The following is a 22,106-nucleotide window of genomic DNA, read 5'->3' as shown; positions in this document are numbered from 1 at the left end:
AAATGCATATTCTGCTATATTTAGAATATGAAGTATTCTGTGGATGTCAGTGAGATCCTGTTGATAGTGTTACTCAGTTCAACTATGTCCTTACTCATTTTTTTTTATCAGTTTGTTACTGATAGAGATTTTGAATTCTCTAACTGTATTACTGGATTCATCTATTTTTGCTTGCAATTCTATCAGTTTTTGCTTTATGTATATTGATGCTATGTTGTTAGGTGTATATACAGGAAGTACTGTTATGTTTCTTGGAGAATTGATCCTTTCGTCATTTTGTAATCTCTTTTTATCACTGACAATCCTTCTTGCTTGGAAGTCTAGTATAGTTACTTTAGCTTTCTTATTTTTTTAAATTTTGTTTATTTATTCATGAGAGGCACAGAGAGAGAAGCAGAGACATAGGCAGAGAGAGAAGCAGGCTCCACGCAGGGAGCCCGATGTGGGACTCAATCCCGGGACTCCAGGATCACACCCTGGGCCAAAGGCAGTTTAACTGCTAAGCCACCCAGGCATCCGTAGCTTTCTTTTAATTAGTGCTAGTTTGCTATTTCTTTCTCCACCCTTTATTTTCAATCTATGTGTCTTTAAAGTGGGTTTCTTACAGACAGCATATAGGTGATAAGCTTGTTTTTTTTTTTTAATCCACTCTGACAATTTCTGTCTTTTAATTGGTGTATTTAGATCAATGATATTTAACCTATTGATACAATTGTATTAATATCTACTATAATTGTTACTGTTTTCTATCCATTGCCCTTGTTTTTCTTCTATTGTCTTTCACTCTATTTCTGGCTTTTCTGCTTTTAACTCAGCATTTTATGTTATTCCATTTTCTCTCCTCCCTTAGCATATCTCAGCATAAACTTCTTTAACATTTCTTTTCCAGTGGTTGCACTGGAGTTTGCAATGTAAACAACCAATCCAAGTTCACTTTCATGGAACACTATACCACTTTATGTATAGCGCAAATACCCTGTAATAGAATATCCTGCTTGCCCTGTTTCCATCCCTTATAATATTGCTATTATTCACTTCATTGATCCATTAGCTATAATCACTAAATACATGTGGCTATTATTATTTTGAACCAACTGTTAATCTGTTCAATTAATAATATGGAAAACATGAGTTTGTTTTCATTTATTGTTTCTCTAATGATTTTCCTTTTTTTTAAATGTAGATCTGTTTCTGACCCATGTAGCTTCCTTTTTTTTTTTTTTAAGATTTAATTTATTTATTCATGAGAGACACACAGAGAGAGGCAGAGACACAGGCAGAGGGAGAAGCAGGCTCCATGCAAGGAGCCTGACATGGGACTTGATCCTGGGTCTCCAGGATCACACCCCCGGCAAAAGCCGGTGCGCTCAACCACCGGGCCACTGGGGCTGCCTACCCATGTAGCTTCCATTTTCTCTGCAGAACTTTCAACATTTCTAACAAAGCAGGCCTACTGGCAAAAAGTTCATCAATTTTTATTTGTCTAGGAAAGCTATTTCTCCTTCGCTTTTGAAGAACAATTTCCATAGACACAGAGTTACATGTTGGTGATTTTTCTCTCAACACTTTAAATGTTTCACTCCCTTTCTTATTGCTTGCATAGTTTCTGAAGAGAAATCTGATGTATTTCGTATTCTTGCTCCTAAAGGTAAGTTTTTTTTTCCTTCTGGCTTTTTCAAGATTTTCTTTTTGCCTTTGATTTTTTGCAGTTTGAATACAATATACCTAGGCGAAGAGTTTTTGGTATTTAACATGCTTGGTGATCTCTGACCTTCCTTATCTGTAGTTTGGTATCTGTCATTAATTTTTAAAAATTCTCAGTCATAATTAATTACTTAATACAATCTCTTTTTATTGTGATATTCTCATTGCACATATGTTACATTAAAACACTGTCTCACAGTTCTTGGATATTCTATTTTCATTCTTTTTTTCTCTTTGCATTTAAATTTTGGAAGTTTCTTTTTTTTATTTTTTTTTTATTTATGATAGTCACATAGAATGAGAGAGAGAGAGGCAGAGACACAGGCAGAGGGAGAAGCAGGCTCCATGCACCGGGAGCCCGACGTGGGATTCGATCCCGGGTCTCCAGGATCGCGCCCTGGGCCAAAGGCAGGCGCTAAACCGCTGCGCCACCCAGGGATCCCAATTTTGGAAGTTTCTATTGACATTGCTTCAAGCACACAGATTCTTTTCACGGCCATGTTCAGTCTTTTCATGAGCCCATGAAAGGCATTCCTTATTTCTGTTATAGCGCCTTTGATTTCTAGTATATCCTTTAAATTTTTTCTTAGAATTTCCATGTGTCTGCTTGTATTACCCCTCTGTTCCTGCACGTTGTCACGTTTCCCACGAGAGCCCTTACAATATTAATCATAGTTGTTTTAAATTTCTAGTCTTATATTCATCATATCTGACGTTTGCTCTATCTTTCCAAACTGTGTTTTGTGTTTTAGTATGTAGCATAATTTCTTGTTGAAAAATGGAAATGATGTAGTAGGTAAAAGGAACTGAGGTAAATAAGTCTGTAGTGTGAGATTTTATGTTTGCCTGGCTAAGAATTGGACTATGTTTACTGTCTGCTGCAGCTGTGGGTATTATAGGCTAAAATTTCCTCTGGTGTCCTTGTTTTGTTCTGTTGTCTTTGAGTTTCCCAATACACTTCTTCAATACACCCAAAGATGAGCAGTTTATCCAGTTGTAATCCCATTATTATACAAGCACCTTGTTGATGTGGTGGTAAGGTAGGTATGGGTGAGAAAAATTCCACAGTCCTACAATAAGCTCTCAGTTTTACTGAGCTTCTGCCTCTGGGCTGTGACCTTACAAGTGCTTCTCAGACTTTTTTTCTCCTCCTTGAGTGAGAGGAGTAAAGCTAGAGGGGGGCTGGAGTTGGGTATCTCCTTTCCTCCAGGTCAGTCAGGCTCTGATAATATCCCAGCAGGTCAGGGTCTGGTAAAACAGTTCCCCTTGAGGGAAGGCATTCCTAGAAGAACAGTGTGTGTGTGTGTGTGTGTGTGTGTGTGTATTAAATCAAGTTTGCCTAAGAGATGTTATTATAACAAATCCAGAGGAGATCTTTTAATTTTCTTTTAAATGTTTTAGGATATAGACAAAGACATTGTTTACTTCTATGACTTGCCTAGTATTAGCTAATCTCAGTAAACTGTGGGTTTACAAAATACAGCAAATCCCTCTCTCTTTACCTCCTTAGCAAGAATAATTTCAAATTCAAACAACACACAGTTGTTTCTAGTAAAGGGATTTGCTCATATTCACAGAATTCGCAAAACAGATCTGAGTATTACGCTTATATGAAGCTGAATATGGGAAACATGTCTCATGAAATTGGCCAGTCATATACAAACAATATGAACGATTCAAAAGCAAAATTTTATTTTGCAATACCTATTTTTGTGATTATGTATATACAGCTTAATCTAGGAAAATTTATAGTAAACAGTGCTTTTTAGAAATTAATAAACCATCTACTGTATAAGCCTGTATACCTGTGGCACATGAAACCAGCAAACCTCATGTATGTACTTCATGTATGCCAGTGTATTTTCACTTGTCCTAACAATCAAGTAAAAGCCCACAGTGCTCATATGAAAAGAGCCATATCATAACTTTGGTATAATTACTGTGGCTGCAATAAAACCCCAACATACACACAACCCCAGACAGAGGTGTCTTAAATGGATGGAGAAAAATAACAATATAATTTATTTAAAAAATACTCCAAAAAAAAAAAAAAAAAAAAAAAACCTCCAAAGGTCCTTTTCTTGATTAAATCTGTGATCATTTTTCCTGCCTCCTGAAAAGATCCTCAAAGTTTATCTGTGAGGCCTCTTCCTTTGGTTACATTAACTCTGTCCCATGATGTCACACACTCATTAGCTTCATGAACAGTTTAGCTCACATACACAGAACATTAAAAAAAAAAAAGAAAAGAAAAGAAAAAAGAAATAATCTATTATCAGAAGAATCGTATGTTAAGGATTCTAAGGAAATCCACAGAAAATGTCCTACTTAGAACATTTTGATTTTCTTTCTCCTAAAACACAATGAGGCAAAATGTGTGAGTGAAAACAAATAATACAAAAGCACAACTCTTGGAGGAAAAAATCTGATATTTACCAACGGTTTGGTGGAAGTTACATTTGAACACTTAAATGATGCAGTCCATAACGTGGATCTGGAGTGTGTCTATGTCGGGTAGAACTTCTCCACATTTGGGGCAGGAATGAATCGGAATATTCCGCTGCTGCTGCCGCTGCCAGCTTCTATCCTCAGTTCCTGGGAATAAGCATTCAATGAAAAGCTATTCCATTTCTTTCACATTGCAAGTGACTTTGTTTGATTTTAATAATGGGTGATTAATGTTAACACCCATTAAGCTCTGCGACTGATACCTAGTGGGGAGTGAATAAAGGGTTTTTTATTGGGGGAGGGGCGGTCCTTATTAACTTAAGAAATCTATACACAGAGAAAAATCTCCCAAAATGGTACCTGCTTTCCTATTACTTTGTGATTTGGACTCTAGTTCAGGTTGTAGGCATGTGAAAATATGTGGTTTCAGTTCTAGGGACAGGACAATATGTGTTCTAATGAAAACAAGAATATTTGAGGGAAGGAACAAGATAGATGAGGATATGAGCTGAAGAGAAGGTGGAGAAAACAGTGAGCAGCATGTGGGCAGGAAATCTCACAACAGTGCGAACCTTCTTGGAAGCAGAGACAATAATGACATTCATTTGGCCCACGTGTCTGAGTACCTGGGAGGATGTAGAGAGGGATACAGAGATGGTGGGGACTTTGGGTGAGAAAAATGACAGCAGGAGTGCAGGACGGAAGGGTCACACTGTGTCCTGTTAGTGGGTTAGTCGGACGACAGAGAAAGGTCCCCTGACGAGACCCGTTGCACTTGAGAGGAGTTTTAAGAATAAGTAAAGGCTGCTCAGGGAAAGTCAATGATGAGAAAGAATAGAATAACAGGTCATGTCATTTTGTCCAATTTTGGAACTGGACTGAGGGTCAGGTCGAAATTAAATATGGGATGTCTGGGTGGCTCAACAGTGGAGCATCTGCCTTCAGCTCAGGGTGTGATTCTGGGGTCCGGGGTCAAGTCCTGCATCAAGCTCCCCACAGGGAGCCTGCTTCTCTCTCTGCCTATGTCTCTGCCTCTCTCTCTCTGTGTTTTATGAATAAAGAAATAAATTTTTCAAAAAATAAAGAATGTTTGAGATAAGCCTTGACTCTAAGTAGGTCCCACGTGTGAAAACTGGAAATGACTTCCAGCTCCTGGGACATCTCCTTGGTCTGACCTTTCTGGACCAAAGCAAACCATTTTGGTCTCAAGACTTTCAGTTGGCCCACCGAAATGTTTGCTTTTGGAGGCTGACAATCTTATACGTAATTTTTGGCTTCTGAGCATATTATTTGAACTGAATAACATGTGAGACTATTGCAGACAGTGTGTGTTCAGCAAATTCCAGAAGCACCCTTGAATAGAAATACTGATCCCTAGACATGAGTTCTGAAAGCTGGGGACTTTCTCGTGGTATCATGATCCTAGATCATGGCTCAGCCAACTTTTTCCACTGTAGATGACAACTGGTCACTGATCAGCGACTGCTGATTCTTCATTTTTAAACTTTTTTGCTTCCACCTGTGCCTTTTTTTTTAGGTCCTGATCTAGGTTTCGACACTCAGACTTTGATTGTTGCTATTAGTCCATTAATGGGTTCTCTGTACCTCCTGGCTTTTTGCTATAAAAAAAACTTCTTCGGTTTTTGCTTTTTTTTTTTTTTTAAGATTTTTTATTTATTTATTCATGACAGAGAGAGAGAGAGAGGCAGAGACACAGGCAGAGGGAGAAGCAGGCTCCATGCAGGGAGCCCGACGTGGGACTCGATCCGGGGTCTCCAGGATCACACCCCGGGCTGAAGGCGGCACTAAACTGCTAAGCCATCGGGGCTGCCCAAGGTTTTTGCTGTTAACACATCACATTCCTCTCCGCCTTGGACCCCTCATTCTCATCCTGTGCTTATGTGAATCCTAGCTTCAAGTTCAAGCTTAAAGTCACACCTTTTCAAGGCCTTTCTCAGCTCCCCTGGTCCTCAGTCATCAAACTGTCCTCTGACCTCCAGCAGCATTATTTCTATTACTTAAATATTATCTTATTTTATGAATCCATCCTTTTCTGTGCAGAGCCTGTCTCTCCAACTAGGCTATACGCTGTGCAGGCCTGACCTTGCCTTGTGCCTTTTAGTTCCCTTTTAGTTCTCAGCTGAGAGTCCTGGATCAGGGCAGATGCATTGATGGCCACAGAAGACCATAAATAAGGATGACTTATGGTGAAGATAAGGTACCTTTGTTATGAAGCTAAGAAAATAATAATAAAAAAATAAAATAAAAATTTTCATGCAGTCTCTATTTGGAATGTTGCTTTTTACAAGACAAAAAGCATATTAGGATTATCATGACTAAATCTGTACTCTGTGATGGTTTTTATTTTTTTATTTTATTATTTTTTTTTCTGTGATGGTTTTTAGTTTATAAATACAAGTCAAAGAGTGTTTGACTTTTTTAAAACATAAATAGGCATGTGCCTTCTTTAATTATGACAAAAGAAAATCTTCCTCTAAGAAATTCAGGTGCAAGAGATTGTCTATTTGGACTCAAAACAATGTTGCAGGCACTTTTGATAAAAGAGGTATAGACGGGTGTTTCTGGGATACTTAAAATCGGATTAGAGAAAATGTCTGATGGTGCTCAGGTGGGTAGATGTAGCTTCCAAAGAAGAGCACAGCTTCACCCTGTGATGCTAACCATGTCTGAGGCCAATGTTCACGTCTGTCTACCTGCTACTTCCACATATGCCCCATGAATACTCTGTTTATTTTCGATCTCAATTACTTTAACCTATTTCTTCCTATAAAAGAACTTTGGTGGGGGAACAGGAAGAGAAGGGGGTAGGAGGGATACTCGGAGAAATTTCCTAAAGATTTAACAGTCGATGACACACACTAACATTGCTTCCTTGCTGCTGCCAACACTGTGATGAGAATTTGCCTTGGTAATCAGTTGGCATGTGGAAGGAACTCAGACTGGTCCACCATCAAAGAAAGGTTAAAATGCCAGTTTTATGTGAAATTTAGGATGGCATCTTAAACTAAGATTCATGTCAGTGGCCATGTGACTTTTTGTCTAGCTATGTCAGTCTTCGACCCCTTGAATTTTATGTTTTTTCAAATCTAGACTCCAGGATACTACTTTCCTTTCACTGATGTACTATAACATAGGGATTTATTATATGTTACAGAACATTATGACTAGTGTATTTAAACCATGTAATAAACACAGCATCATACTTTTAATGAGGGCCACGATCAATTTCACTTAGACAACTAAAGTCTGGATGTGATAAAAAACTAGATGACAACTTATTACATGTAGTACCATTTAGAGTCGGATAAGCCTAGGTTCCATGGCCAGTTCTGCCCCTAACTAACCTTGTGATCCTAGGTTATTTAATCTCATCTTCTGGAAGATTGTGATCATCTATAACTCGTGGAATTTTGTGAGGATCACAAGAAATAATGTGTACGAAGTGATCAGCATGGTACTTGTGCACAGTAAACTCAGTAAATGCTCACATTATTATTGCATAATACTAGGTAATGGGTAAAGATACGAGTTCTGAGAGAGCTTAGTTAATATGGTACTTAGGAGCACATTTAGAACACAGAATTATAATATAAAACAGCAGACAAGTGCTACAACAGTAAGAGAGTACTTTGAAAATTTAGGAGGGAGAGGTCACATTCTGCTGGAATCATGGAGATAGTATTTGAAATGGGTTTTACAGATGGGGTAGGAATTCACTGGAAAGAGACGGGAGGGAGACAGGGACGTGAGTGAGGGAAGGACGCTGCATAAGGAGGTATACTAGCCTTGTACAAGTTCAAGGAATAGGGAGTGATTTAGTTGGCTAACAACTGTAGGGAATTAGAGGGGGAAAGGTTAAAAGCTGGGCTATGCCAGGCCTTAACTGCCAGCATGAAGAAAGTATGGTGTCCAGATTCAGTTGGTAAGGTATGGAGAGCGGGGTACTGGGGAATACTGAAAGGTGCTTTACTTTCGTAGTTTGAGCTGGAATTGTGCAGAATGTAGTGAAATTTGTCTTCAAGCATTCTCTTCATAGGATAGGTCTTCCCTGAGACCCTGAATACTTACAATCACACGCGACTCACCTCTCTGGACGAGGTAGGCCTGCTGGTCAGGGTCACTTGTTCTTGCCCCATGACGGCTCTGCATCTCCATCAAAGACTGCCTACTGGGATGAAAAGTAACACATACTGATGTTCTAAAATCCTGACATATGGAAACATTAAGCAGGTATTCAACAGTATTGGAAAAAAAGACTTGAAAAAAGATATAAGGTCCATAAAAAACAGATCTTAAGGATTAACTTGAGGTTTTTAAAAAAATTTTTTTAAAGATTATTTATTGGGATGCCTGGGTGGCTCAGCAGTTGAGCATCTACCTTTGGCTCAGGGTATGATCCCCGTCCTGGGATCAAGTCCCACACTGGGCTCCCTGAGAGGGGGGCCTGCTTCTCTCTCTCTGCTTGTGTCTCTGCCTCTCTCTGTGTGTCTCATGAATAAATAAATAAAATCTTAAAAAAAAAAAAAGACTATTTATTTGAGAGAGAGAGAGAGAGCGCAAGCAAGCACACACAAGCTGGGGTAAGGGCAGAGGGAGAAACAGGCTCCCCACTGAGCAGGGAGCCTAATGTAGGGCTCGATGCCAGGACCTTGAGACTATGACCTGAGCCAAAGGCAAATACTTACCCGACTGAGCCCCTTAACCAGGTGCCCCTTAACCTGAGTTTTTTTTTTTAAATATATATATTTTTAAGATTTTATTTATTTATTCATGAGAGACAGAGAGAGAGAGAGAGAGAGAGAGAGAGAGAGAGAGGCACAGACACAGGCAGAGGGAGAAGCAGGCTCCATGCAGGGAGCCTGACCTGGGACTTGATCCCGGGTCTCCAGGATCATACTCCAGGGCTGAAGGCGGCACTAAACCGCTGAGCCACCCGGGCTGCCCTAACCTGAGTTTTTAAATGTTATTGGCACTAGGACATAGTTTAGTGAAAGATACTAACAATTAAGATTTTAAAAATCAACTAGTAAATGACTAAACTGTCAACTGATAAGGGAATGGATTAAAAAAAAGTGGCATATTTCTAAAACAAGACAGTATAGAGCAGTTAAAGAAAATGAAATATATCTGCACGTGTATACACACACACACACACACACACACACACACACACCCTCAGAGTTCAAAATCACAATGTTATTTATATAAAGCAAGCTGTAGAACAATACTTGGTGATCACTTTGTAGCTTAAGCATAGAGAAATTAATATTACCTTGTTTCAAGACATGACATCGATACTACATAAAAGCATAAAACGGATGGGTATGTTACTCCCCAAAATCCAGGCAGTATGGGGCAAGGAGAGAAACACTAATGAAGGGTGGTGAACAGAGGAGCCTCCAACTTCGCCTATGACACCCTTTTTTTTTTTTTTGATAAAATACACATGATGCAAATAAATATATGTAACTGTCAACTCTGGATAGGATACATCATGGTGTTATTTTATTCCCTGTATTTTTCTATGTCTCTGTTCCAAATTTTTCTCAAAGTGAAAATTTATATTTTTTAAAGATTTTATTTATTTATTTCATGAGAGACACAGAGAGAGGACAAGATACAGGCAGAGGGAGAAGCTGGCTCCCTGTGGCGAGCCTGATGCGGGACTTGATCCTAAGACCTGGGGATCAAGATCTGAGCCAAAGGCAGGTGCTCAACCACTGAGCAATCCAGGAGCCCCTCAAAATGGAAACTTAAAAGAAAGAAGTAATTTGAGCAATATTTCCTTTTAAAGCTTATTACAGAATTGTTTAAAGTGTTAAGACTATGTGTCACTGACAACGGCAGGATAGGACTTTGGAACACATGTGGTCATGTTTATACAGCACGTCCAAAAGCAAAGAACTTATCATGTTCCTACAAGATGCTGCCGAGCTTCCTAAGTTATGCTGAGTGTCAGGTACACAATCAAGTGAAGTGTACTCAGGGTGATTTCTACAGCTCATCTTAAGCACCACCTCTGACAGGCCACCTGTCCTCAGCCTGTGCCCTGGGCTCCAGGTGGGTGCCCTGAGCCTTCCCGAGCCTTACCTGCCTCCATCTTCAAAAGCATTATTCTCTTTCAGCAGGATTGCCAGCTGCAGCGCCAGCTGCTCCTTTTCTTCATGTATCTTCTCTCTTGCTGCTCTTTCAGCATGAAAGTCAGAACAGTAAACCTCCATCTGATAGAAGGCAAAAGAGGCAGAAGTCACCTCCTAGGCAAATGTAGATTCACCCACCTGGTGATGGGGTGCAGACAGAGTGCTGCCTCATGTGATATGCCTTGTAAGTAATGGGTGCACATATTCCTGCTGGAAACCAGTGTGGTGACTGAGACTTTCCAACCACCTTCAGAGAGGAGACAAGTCGCACGCGCGCACGCGTGTGTGAGCATGTCAGACAATTAGAACCTGACAATGACACTGATATAGGTGGTTTAAATACCACATGTAACATTTGTTCAGTAAGATTCTCTGGCCTTTTAAAAAAATAATATTCAAGATTAGCTTAATAGCTTACTTACTCTGCCAGTTATATTTATAAAGGCTGGTCTTTAATTTAATTTTAAATAATAATAATAAATAGATACTATTTATTAAATTCCAAACATGTACAAGGTTCTATGTTGGGTGTCTGTATTCCTACCTCATTTCACCTTATCAAAAAATTCTACGTAGCAATGTGGAATTGCTATGCTCATTTCGCATTTACAAGTTTAACAGCGCTCAATCTTGGGTAAATTAGGTAAGTGATTAAACCAGCACTTGAACCAAGATTGATGCCCACATTCTATGCCATTTCCCACAATGGTAGCCAGCCTCCAAGATGGCTCCAGTGATCCTCACCTTTATGTGGTCCCCTTCCACAATGAATAGAGCCAACCTGTGTAACCACTGGGATATTGCAGAAAGGATGGTGTGTGGCTTGTCTTGTTCTCTTCTGGGTCACTTGTTGTAGGGGAAGCTCACTGCCATGTCATGAGGGTGTGCAAGCTGCCTGTGTACACCCTGGAGGCCCACAGGGTGAGGAACTCAGGCCTCCTGCCCACAGCCATGTGAGCATGCCAGCTTGGAAACGGATCTTGAGTACAGCCTCATGAGGGGCCCTGGGCCAGAATCATCCTGCTAAGCTGCTCCTGGATGCCCAACCCACAGAAACTCGAAGATAACAAATGCTTGTTGTTGTTTCAGCTGCTAAATTGGAGGGTAATTTCTTTCTTTTTTAAATATTTTATTTATTTATTTATTTATTTATTTATTTATTTATTTCAGAGAGAGAGAGAGAGAGAGAGAGCGAGAGAGAGAGAGAGGCAGAGATATAGGCAAAGGGAGAAGCAGGCTCCATGCAGGGAGCCTGACATGGGACTCGATCCTGGGTCCCCAGGATCACGCCCTGTGCTGAAGGCGGCGCTAAACCACTGAGCCACCTGGGCTGCCCTGGAGGGTAATTTCTTATCTAGAAATATATAAATATTATGGCGTGATATGATTTCCTGTTACAAAATTCTCTAAAGTAAAAATGAACTCAATAGTGAAATGAACATTACTCTAACACCAGTTTTTAGTTTCCCAGATTTAAAATGAGTTTTTCCCCCCCAAATTTTATGGTTCTAGGATACAAATGTTTATCTCTAAAAGTAAAATTAATAAAAATTTAAATATTCTATCACAGTTTTAGTTACCAACCTCCCCTCACTACAACCATGTAATAAAAAGGTCATTTTAAGGGACTTCCTGCCATCTGTGAATGCTCCAACATTTTATGCTATCATTGATGCATCATGGGGTTTTTTGAATCAGATCTCAATTTGAGTTATAGTCTTACTTCTTTCTCTGATTAGCTTTAAGCCAGTCAGACCTGGGTCGTTCTGTCCATTCCTATACATGCCTTGCAATGACAACAGTGGCTCATGTTACAGGTGCTCAAAAAGCAGTGGCTGAATGAGTGAGAGTACCTATCAAAACACAACCAATGTCCGAAGGACAAATGATATGACAACAATACCATGAGGTACTCAAATAAATGAATTGCTATAAAGGGCTTGGGTTGAAATTCTGATAATACAGGTAAGGGTAAGGATGTCGATCAATGGGGAGTCTGTTGATAGGAGTGAAAACTGGTACAACCACTTCGGAAAACTGTTGGTGACATCTAGTAACACTGAGTAATACGTGTACTCCATGAACCAGCCATTCCACCACTTGTGAGATATGCACCCAACAGAAATGAACGCACAAACCAAACAAAGAGACAGGCACTAGAATGTCAGAGCAACCATAATCATAACGCTCCAAATTGAAAATAAGCTAACTACCTATCAACCATAAGTGGATAAATTCATTGAACTATACCCTTAAAAATTTGGTGCACTTTCCACACATGATATACTTCAATAAAACTTTTTTTTAATATATTGGTGGGAATTATATAAAATCCAAAAATATATTTTAAACACGATTGCTTTTCCAAATGAGAATACGATCAAGGTTGGCCTTACTCAATTCATGTTTCAGAACACAGCTTACCTGAGCCCTAAGAATGGTCATGGTTTCCAGGTCCTCCTCCTGCTTGGCGATGGTCTGCTTCATCTCATCCATCTGAAGCTGCTTGGAAGCCAGGGCCTTCTCTGCCAGTTCCAGTTTTTCACTTAGTTCTTGCAGTATCACCTTATCTACTTTTTCTGACTGAAAGAGACAAGATTATTCTAGAAATGGCTGTGAAATAATCCAATCTATTTTTTTTAAGATTTATTTATTTGAGAGAGAAAGAGAGACAGTGTGGGCATAAGTGAGGTCAGGAAGGGACAGAAGAAGAGGGAGAGTCTCAATCAGGCTCCGTGCCGAGTGCAGATCCCAACGTGAGGCTTTGATCTCACAATCCTAAGATCATGACCTGAGCCAAAACCAAGGGTCGGTTGCTTAACCATCTATGCCCCCCAGGGGCCCCTAATTCAACCTATTTTAGTAAAATATTAAATGAAGTTTAATTTCTTTAAGTGACTGGCTTCTAAACTGTTCTGTTAATTAGCAATCAATGATAACTTACTGAGAAAATTGTATTCATTTAACTTATAGCTTGCAAATTACATTTTCTTAGTTTAAAACAATTTTAAAAAACCCACTGAAATAAGGGAAATAATAACAAACCCTGATCTCAGTGAGGTTGTAACTTGCTGATACTGTCATCTTCCCCACTGATATTACTGTTACTTGGTGAAGTCAGAGGAAAAGAAGAAACATGTTTATATTAAAAATTGGTCACCTCACACCTGTCAGAATGACTAGTGTCAAAAAGACAAAAAAGAACAAGTGTTGGTGAGGATGTGGAGAAAAAGGAACCCTGCTGGGCTGTTGGTGGGAATGCAAACTGGTATACCCACGGTAGAAAACAGTACCGAGGTTCCTCAAAAAGTTAAAAATAGAGCTACCCTATGATCCAGCAATCCCACTTCTGGATATTTATCCAAAGAAAATGAAAATACTAATTAAAAAAAGATATATCCATGCTTATTTTTACTACAGCATTATTTACAATACTAAGATATGGAAGCAGCCTCAATATCCATCGAATAGCTGAATGGATAAATATGTGATCTATACATGTACACACACACAGATGTATCACTCAGCCATAAAAAGACTGAAATCTTGCCATTTGTCACAACAGGGATGTACTTAGAGGTCCACCTATGCTAAGTGAGGTAAGTCAGAGAAACAGACAAATACCATATGATTTCACTTATATGTGGAATTTGAAAAACAAAACATATAGAAACAAACATAAATACAGAGAATAAACTAGTAGTTGCCAGAGGAGAGGGAGATATGGGAATGAAGGGGACCAAGAGGCACATAACTTCTAGTTATAAAATAAATAAGTCACGGGGATGTATAGTACAGCAGAGGGAATATAGCCGACCCTTGAACAACATAGGGGTTAGAGCCACTGACCCTCTGCAGAGTCGCAAATTCACAATGTAACTTTCGACTCCCCAGAAACTTAACTAGTAACAGACTATGGTTGACAGGAAACCTTACCAATAATTTAGTGGATTAACACATATGTATCATATACTGTATTCCTACAATAAAGCTGGCTAGAGAAAAGATGTTATTAAGAAAACAACAAAGAAGAAAAAGACACACTTATAGTTCTGTATTTTAAAAAATCTGCACATTAAGTGGACCCGCGCAAACCCTTTTTATTCAAGGATCAACTGTACAGTCAATACTATTGTAATAACTTTATATGCTCACAGATAGTAACTACAATCATGAGCATTTCATAATGTGTATAAACATCTGATCACTCTGTTAGACAATGAAAACTAGTATGACATTGTAGGTCAACTGACTTCAATTAAATACAAATAAATAAATAATGAAAAAACTTACTAGCTTCTAGAAAGGAACAATATTCTATCAAAAAAAAAAAAAAAAGAAGAACAACAACAAGGATGTCTGAATGACCCAGTCAATTAAGCATCTGACTGTTTCAAATCAGGTTATAATTTAAATGGTTGTGGGATCAAGTCCTGCATCACTGAGCTCTGCCCTCAACGGGGAATCTGCTTGAAAGATTCTCTCCATCTGACCCTCCCTCCGCTTGTGCACATACTCTCTCTCTCAAAAGAAATAAAACTAAAAAAAAAAAAAAAAAGAAAAATGAAGAGTACATTTATAAGCATATTAAACTCAAAGACCCCCTTCTACTAATTCAAAGCTTCCATGATCTTCACTTATTTATCCCAGCTTTATCCAAGTAAAACTGACTGACAAATTAAATTGTAAGATTTAAAGTGAACAGGGTGACAATTTGATATGCATATGTAGCATGAAAAGGTTGACCCCACCCGATTAACTAAAATGCCTATCACACCTCACAAATCCACTCATGTTTAAACTGCTGCACCACACTGGCATTCTATTAATGTAAGTTGCAATCTGGTGAATCCAGGGTCTCCAGGTCACTGACAGCAGCAAGCTAGCCCTGTAACAGCTCCATGGAGACAACCCCTCCAGTGGCAGCCCACAATCTTGCTGCACCCTGTTCCTGTGGGAGCCCACACTGGTAGCTCTCCTACAAACCCACCCTGTTAGAAATGCTAAAGGCTGTGGCGCCAGGGAGGCTCAGTTGGTTAAGTAGCCAACTCTTTGATTTCAGCTCAGGTCATAATCTCAGGGTTGTGGGATCGAGCCCTGAGTTGGGCTCTGTGCTCTGCAGGCAGTCTGCTTGAGATTCTCTCTCCCTCTCTCTCTGCCCAGGCTCACCATGCTCTCTCTCTCTCTCTCTCAAATAATAAATAAATGTTAAAAAAAAAAGAAGTGCTAAAAGCTTACTCCCTGACTGTAGGACATTAGCACGATCTTTGCACATGAAGCAAATTATACACAGGTGGACCATCAGAAGTTCTATGCACTTAGACACAAGAAATCAACTATAAAACTGAAGAACAACCTTTGAAAAACAGACTTAAGGATTAACACAACTGCTTTACATATAAAAATGTTTATAGCCTGTTTGTTATGAGGCCATGAAAATAATTTTTTTCTATGAGTACCTCTTTCCTTTTCAGTTCCTCGATTGTTTTCAATGAATTATTGTATTCTTGAAGAAGCTTGTTATGTGTCAACTGGAGAGTGGCTAACTTGGACCTATTCAAAAGAAATTAAGAAACTGAATCTTGGGGGGAAATATGATAAAAACTTAGATTTGTTCTCCAATCTTCTTCTGAACACTCAACTAGCAAAATCGTCTCTCCTACCTTTACCATCTCACCACCTGCTGACATTTTCTTACTCTCAAAGAAAATATTTTTAAAAAAATCTATAGGTTACAAGGAACTTTAATAATTCTGTTATAATAGAACAAATTTTATCTCCTCAGAAAAGTCTTAGTACTCCTTCAATTACATAAAAAAGTTTAAAGTTTGTTGTTAAATCCTAATTCCAATCTTATAAAAGTACTATTGTATCTTCTCCTAGCAAGGGGTCATTCAGTCGTGGGATACTCACTTCTCTTCTTCGGTTTTAGCTTGCTCCATTTTGATTTCTGATCGCATGCTTTCCACTTGTAGCTCCAACTTTTTGTTGTTATAAACAAGCTCTTGCTTTTCATTCAGCTCTGATGGGGTTGCAGAATTTTTCCTTTCAAGGGTCTGACATCTAAGAAATATCAAATTTTCATGAGGATAAACAACACTCCTTCATTTCTCAGTGGCTTTTAAACAAATCCCAAGATTATGTAGCAAACACAAAGAAATTTAGGATTGCATTTTTCTTTTTTTTTTAGGATTGCATTTTTCAAGGATATAACGGCAAAATATAATATTTTATCCTCCTTGCTTCTTTACCAGAAGCAAGTAGTATTTCTAAACCCTCATGACTAAACATTAAAAAAAATACAGATTTTTTTTGGAAAAGAAATTTACACAATTTTGAACCCTTATGCTTAACATAAAAAAAGTGCAGATCTAAGACCACACAAGCTATGGCCCACTTGGAATAACCGTCTTCAGTAGTCACACAAGTATATTTTTGTTGGTCAGATATAGACCAAAATAGTAATTGGCTAAAGATGCTTTTCATATAGTGATCCATGGATATCTTCAATATTTTAAGAAGTCTGGGTTCCCTTAAGCACAAAGAATATGACTTCTGGCGAGGATTTAATAAGGGAAAAGGAAGCGCCCTAAGTTCTCTTAAAGATCAGAAAGAGAATTTCAATATAATAATAGCAAATATGAACTCATGGTTGATATATGCAAGGCGTTAACGCCAAGCATGTTAAACATCTCAATACAATATTATGAAGTAGGGATAACAACACGTGTACGTTTTACAAATGATAAACTAGGCTCACAGAGGCTTAATAAATAATTTGCCCGAGGTAATACCACAGATAAATTCCAGATCCATATGTCAACTAAGTCTGTTTGTCCAAAGTCCTTTAGCTGCTAGGCTGTGCCAGATTACCATAATACTGTAGCTCTAAGGCAACGTACACTCATGTGTTGTGCTGGATATATGTTTGCCAACTAATCCAAAAGAACAACATCAACTTAGCTTTTCTAAATTTCAAGTAATTTGCTACATCAAGAAAAACAAGCAAATGCAAAGGTCTCAGTTTAAATATTAGCCTTCATAATTGACTAAAAATGAATTTTTTCCTCAATAAATCTCACTCAAGTTCTTCCTTCTCTTTGGCAGTTTTCATTTATGTTTGCTTACATCAATATTGTCAGCTCACATAAGTCAGAAAATTGGGCTTACTGCTTTTTTACAGGTCCTCACAGAGGCTCTAGTATGCATAATAAACATCTCTGAACAGCAGAATCAGATTTCCCTGGGCACCATCCCCCTATCCGCAAGTATTTCATATTTATAAATGAACCTGTACATTAATCTTGATGTTAGCATTTTCTGAATTCATATTTTAATTCGGTTTCTACTTTTCTTTGGGTTACACAGTAACAAAGCCATATTTTTACACATAGTAATACATTTTGTAAAAATGTCCATTTTCTGAAGGGGAATAAAATTCATCTCTCATTCTTACTTCTCTTGAAGTCTCTTCTTCATTAACTCAGCCTCACTGAGTTTTGTATGTGCCTCTTGAAGCTCCTTAAATAGGGTTGTCACCTGACGGTTCAACGTCTCCACTTCACTGCCAACCTGTCATTCAAGAAATTCCAAACATGCACAAGTGATTCATATCAGAGATTAAATGACTCTCTTTGTGGGAAAATAGAGTGAACCATTAGTATCCAATGAAGACCGGTGATTAAATTTTGGACAATCAATGCCCTAAATATCTTACACGAAAAGAAATGTTTTAGATACAACTCTGTTCCCTTATATGTTTACATTTACTAATTACAGATAACATTTTACATTTCATAATATGTAATTTACATATATAATCACTAATACATCTGGCAATATTTATATATAAAACTGTTTTTCTTACATAACAGATCAATTTGGATGCACTGTCATAACTGGTTGTCTCTTGATCTCAGTGTTGAAATGTTCTCTGGTCTCTCAAAGTAGAAGACTCAGCCCAGAGCATGGCATATAGTAGGCATGCAACATATATTTGCTGAATAAATGAACTGGCTAAAGTGAGCATCTTACATAAATGTCTTTCATGTGGATGACTGAGGCACTTACAACCTCCTGGCTTCGTCAACCTTTCCTTAGCTTAAGACTGTGTGACAGGCTCCAATGCACATCTCTGAGTTGCCACAGAACACTGGCTACAGAAACATAAACCTTTTCATTCAAACTATTTCATTCAAACCAGTAGTAGGGTAGAATCAAGGTCTTTCAATTTTATCTCAAGTTTCTGGGTCATATTCTCAAGCTCATTATAAAGTGGACAAAATTGCTTTCTTTGCTAGTGGATCTGTTCATTCACAAAGTTAGGAAAGAAAATCAGTCATGAAGAGTTTAGAGGTAGGGCCGTCTGGGTGGCCTACCCAGTTGGTTGGGTATCTGACTTTTTATTTGGGCTGGAGTCCTAATCTCAGGGTGGTGAGATGGAGCCCTGTGTTGGGCTCTGCCCTCTGAGGGCAGTCTGCTTGGGATTCTCTTTCTCCTTCTCCCTCTGCCCCTCCCCCTGACTCACGCACACTCTTGCTCTCTAAAATAAATAAATCTTAAAAAAAAAAAGAAGAGATAGAGGTATGATTCCCTACAATAACTGGGATGGGAACACATCTCACTACAATTTACTATGGATGAAATTCAAATCAGAACAAGGAAATATGAGAGAAACAGAATATATCCAACATTAAAATTATTTCTGTTTCTAAAGCTAGTAACAGCACAAGACTTGACTTCAGATATGACTCTTATGTACAATGGAGGTGTGACAACAGCCTTAGAACTTAAGTACCCACAGTTTCTGGGTCTTTCTCCTCTTCTTTCTCTTTTTCTGTGCTCTCCTCTGTCTGGGTCTCAATCTCAGAACCACCACTGGCTTTCTTTTCAAAATATAAAACTCTGAAAAATACAGAATATGTTAAAGTTACTTTCTCTTTGGCTTTAAGAGGAATAACAATTGCAGAAACACTAAAAAGAACATTGTCTGAAATTTGGATAAAGGATCAGGGGCTTCAAAATCTCTCTACATTTACTCTATTAACCTTTCTGGGCTTAGCTTTTCATCCTAAAATTGGCTAGACATGAGTTAAAGCATGAATTCATGCAGAGGCAAAAGATGGGCATAAATCATCACAAACACTGAAAAACACTGCCTCTTTCTGTGTATTCAGTAATACACAGAAATATTTTTAAAATCTGTCTTTGTGTGTATGTACACACAAGCATATGTGTTACATGAGTGTGTCCCTTTATAAGGATTCAGCAGAGAAAGGAAAAATAGACAAAAAGTACCAAGATTCTTATACTGAATAATAACCACCTGAAGGCCAGCCCAACACAAATGCAAATGAAAGAAGAGATTTCTAGTTAAAAACGGTGAACTGAATATATTTTTCTCCCACCTAGATGCCACCAAAATGACTTTTAAAAAGCCATATACAGGGGCACCAGGGTGACTCAGTGGTTGAGCATCTGCCCTTGGCTCAGGTCATGATCCCAGGGCCCAGGGGTTGAGTCCCCCATCTGGCTCCCTACAGGGAGCCTTCTGCTCCCTCTGCCTATGTCTCTGCCTGTCTCTCATGAATAAATGAATGAAATCTTAAAAAAAAAAAAAAGCCATAACGTTCAAGAACAAAGAGAAAGGGAGAGAAAATAACAGCAAGATTTAGGAGGCATGGCTATGAATGAACTGATTTGGCAGCCCAGTAAGGCTAGGTCTGAAGCCATAGCAGGGAAAGCCAAGATATAATCCAACTGACATTATGGCAACCCGAAGGCTCAGGAGTCAGTGACAGCAGATTCCTCTGGACACGGGGACAAAGGTGGAGCCTGTTTAAGAGGGACTAGAAGGGGGCAGCCCCAGTGGCCCAACGGTTTAGTGCTGCCTTCAGCCTGGGGTGTGATCCTGGAGACCCGGGATTGAGTCCCACATCAGGCTCCCTGCATGGAGCCTGCTTCCCCCTCTGCCTGTTTCTCTGTCTCTGTCTCTGTCTCTCTCTCTGTGTCTGTCATGAATAAATAAATAAAATCTTAAAAAAAAAAGAGAGAGAGGAACTAGAAGGGGTGCCTGGGTAGCTCAGTCAGTTGGGCATCTGACTCTTGATGTCAGGGTGGTGAGTTCAGGCCCCATGTTGGGCTCCAAGCTGGGTGTGGAGCCTACAATGAAAGAATATCACAAAATAAAAGGTTTCTGGGTTGAGATGTTAGAGATGAGAAGTGGGTTCTTCCATAAGGGGAACTGACACACAGTTACACACAGAACACTAAGACCTTCACCCACCTTTTTCTACTCATCTCAAGAACTTCAACATCTTCCAGGCAGGAGGCTGGAAGAGTCTCCTCTGCAGTATGTAACCAGGATAAGGGAAAAGATTTAAATTTCTTAAAGAATTTATTTATTTATTTATTTATTTATTTATTTATTCATTCATTCATTCATTCATTCATTCATTCATTTAAAGATTTTATTTATTTTTTCATGAGAGACACAGAGAGAAAGGCAGAGACACAGGCAGAGGGAGAGGTAGACTCTCTGTGGGGAGCCTGATGTGGGACTTGAACCCAGGATCCTGGGATCACAACCTGAGCCAAAGGCAGATACTCAACCACAGAGCCACCCAAATGCCCCAAGATTTAAAATTCCTGATGTGGGGCTTCCCCAAGGAAACCTCCCAGCCAGATCTCCTTAGATGTGCTCAGCTTCTAACACCCTATAATTCTGCTAAATCTGGTCAAACAGCCAAGATTGCCAGACATTTAAGGAAAATATTAATATGAAACAGAAAAAGTAACTTACTGAAAATAGAAAATGCCAGTGGAGGGAAAAAGTCAAAATAGTATCACTAATATCCTTAGAGATAGGAGGAAACATTATAACCATAAAAAGTAAAACACAGTAAAAAGGAACATTCAAAGGTTCTCCCTTGCAAAAAACAGAAGATCAAAGTTGGTCAAATCTAGCAGAAGGGGAAAAAAGAGAGAGATAAAAGGAACAAGGAGCTAAAAAAATTAGAAGAGATCCTATCCAAAATACTAATAATGCCAGAAAGAGAGAACAAAGAAAACTGAGGGTAAGAGATTATCACTAAATTAATTCAAGATCATGTTTCAAGAACTGAAGGACATGAGTTTGCAGAACTAAAAGCCCAAGTGTGTCCAGAATAAACAGATGAAAAACGGGCTCAAACCAAAGCACATGAGAAGTCTCATTCCCAAAGATGAAGAACCAGGATGGCAGTGGGTCTCTCAGCATTAAGACCAGAAGCTGGGACACAATGAAGCAATGTTATTGAAATGTGAAGGTAAAATCTTATCCAATTACAGAATTTTATACCCAGCCAAACTATCCATGAAGTATAAAGGCAGGAGAGATTTTCAGATATACAGGTCTCAGAAAATATACTGCCCATATGTTCTTTTTCAGTAAGTTAGTGGAAATGTAGTGAACTCTGTTTGAAAAAAAAACACAAAAAAACATTCAAAAAAGAGTAGGAAAGGCAATGGATTCAGGAAACAGGTGATGGAACACAAGACAGTGAAGGAATTCCTTAGGGTGAAGGTAGAGGGAGATGCCAAGATGATACCATGTGGCAGGACCTAGAAAGCAAGTAGGTCAGACACCAGAGAGAATACCACTAGACTCCTAACATGTCTGAATGTAACTGAGCGATTTCTCCATTGGGGAAGAGCATGGAGAAACCAAGCAAATTTTAAAGATGTAATTATGCATAGAAGTAAAAAAAAAAAAAGTTCCATAAGAAAAGGAAAAGGCACAGAGTTCAACTGAGT

At 38.8% G+C, this 22,106-nt stretch overlaps 1 protein-coding gene across 4 annotated transcripts in view; it reads right to left on the bottom strand.

Annotated features, from left to right (window-relative positions):
• Positions 1-3,374: 3,374 nt before the first annotated feature.
• OPTN (optineurin) overlaps positions 3,375-22,106 on the bottom strand; it is a 41,494-nt gene continuing 22,762 nt past the window's right edge. For all 4 annotated transcript variants that reach the window (XM_055332065.1, XM_055332064.1, XM_055332066.1 and 1 more), the window contains exons 7-14: positions 19,115-19,217; positions 17,770-17,885; positions 16,227-16,376; positions 15,773-15,866; positions 12,738-12,896; positions 10,264-10,394; positions 8,259-8,341; positions 3,375-4,299 (exon numbers count right to left, since the gene is read on the bottom strand). In XM_055332065.1, coding sequence (XP_055188040.1) covers positions 4,172-4,299; positions 8,259-8,341; positions 10,264-10,394; positions 12,738-12,896; positions 15,773-15,866; positions 16,227-16,376; positions 17,770-17,885; positions 19,115-19,217 — 964 coding nt within the window. In that variant the 3' untranslated portion in view covers positions 3,375-4,171. The remainder of the gene's footprint in view (positions 4,300-8,258; positions 8,342-10,263; positions 10,395-12,737; positions 12,897-15,772; positions 15,867-16,226; positions 16,377-17,769; positions 17,886-19,114; positions 19,218-22,106) is intronic.

Source organism: Nyctereutes procyonoides, unplaced genomic scaffold (genome assembly GCF_905146905.1).
Source record: "Nyctereutes procyonoides isolate TBG_1078 unplaced genomic scaffold, NYPRO_anot_genome, whole genome shotgun sequence".
NCBI classification, from domain to species: domain Eukaryota; kingdom Metazoa; phylum Chordata; class Mammalia; order Carnivora; family Canidae; genus Nyctereutes; species Nyctereutes procyonoides.
This window is presented reverse-complemented; position numbering and strand designations above follow the sequence as displayed.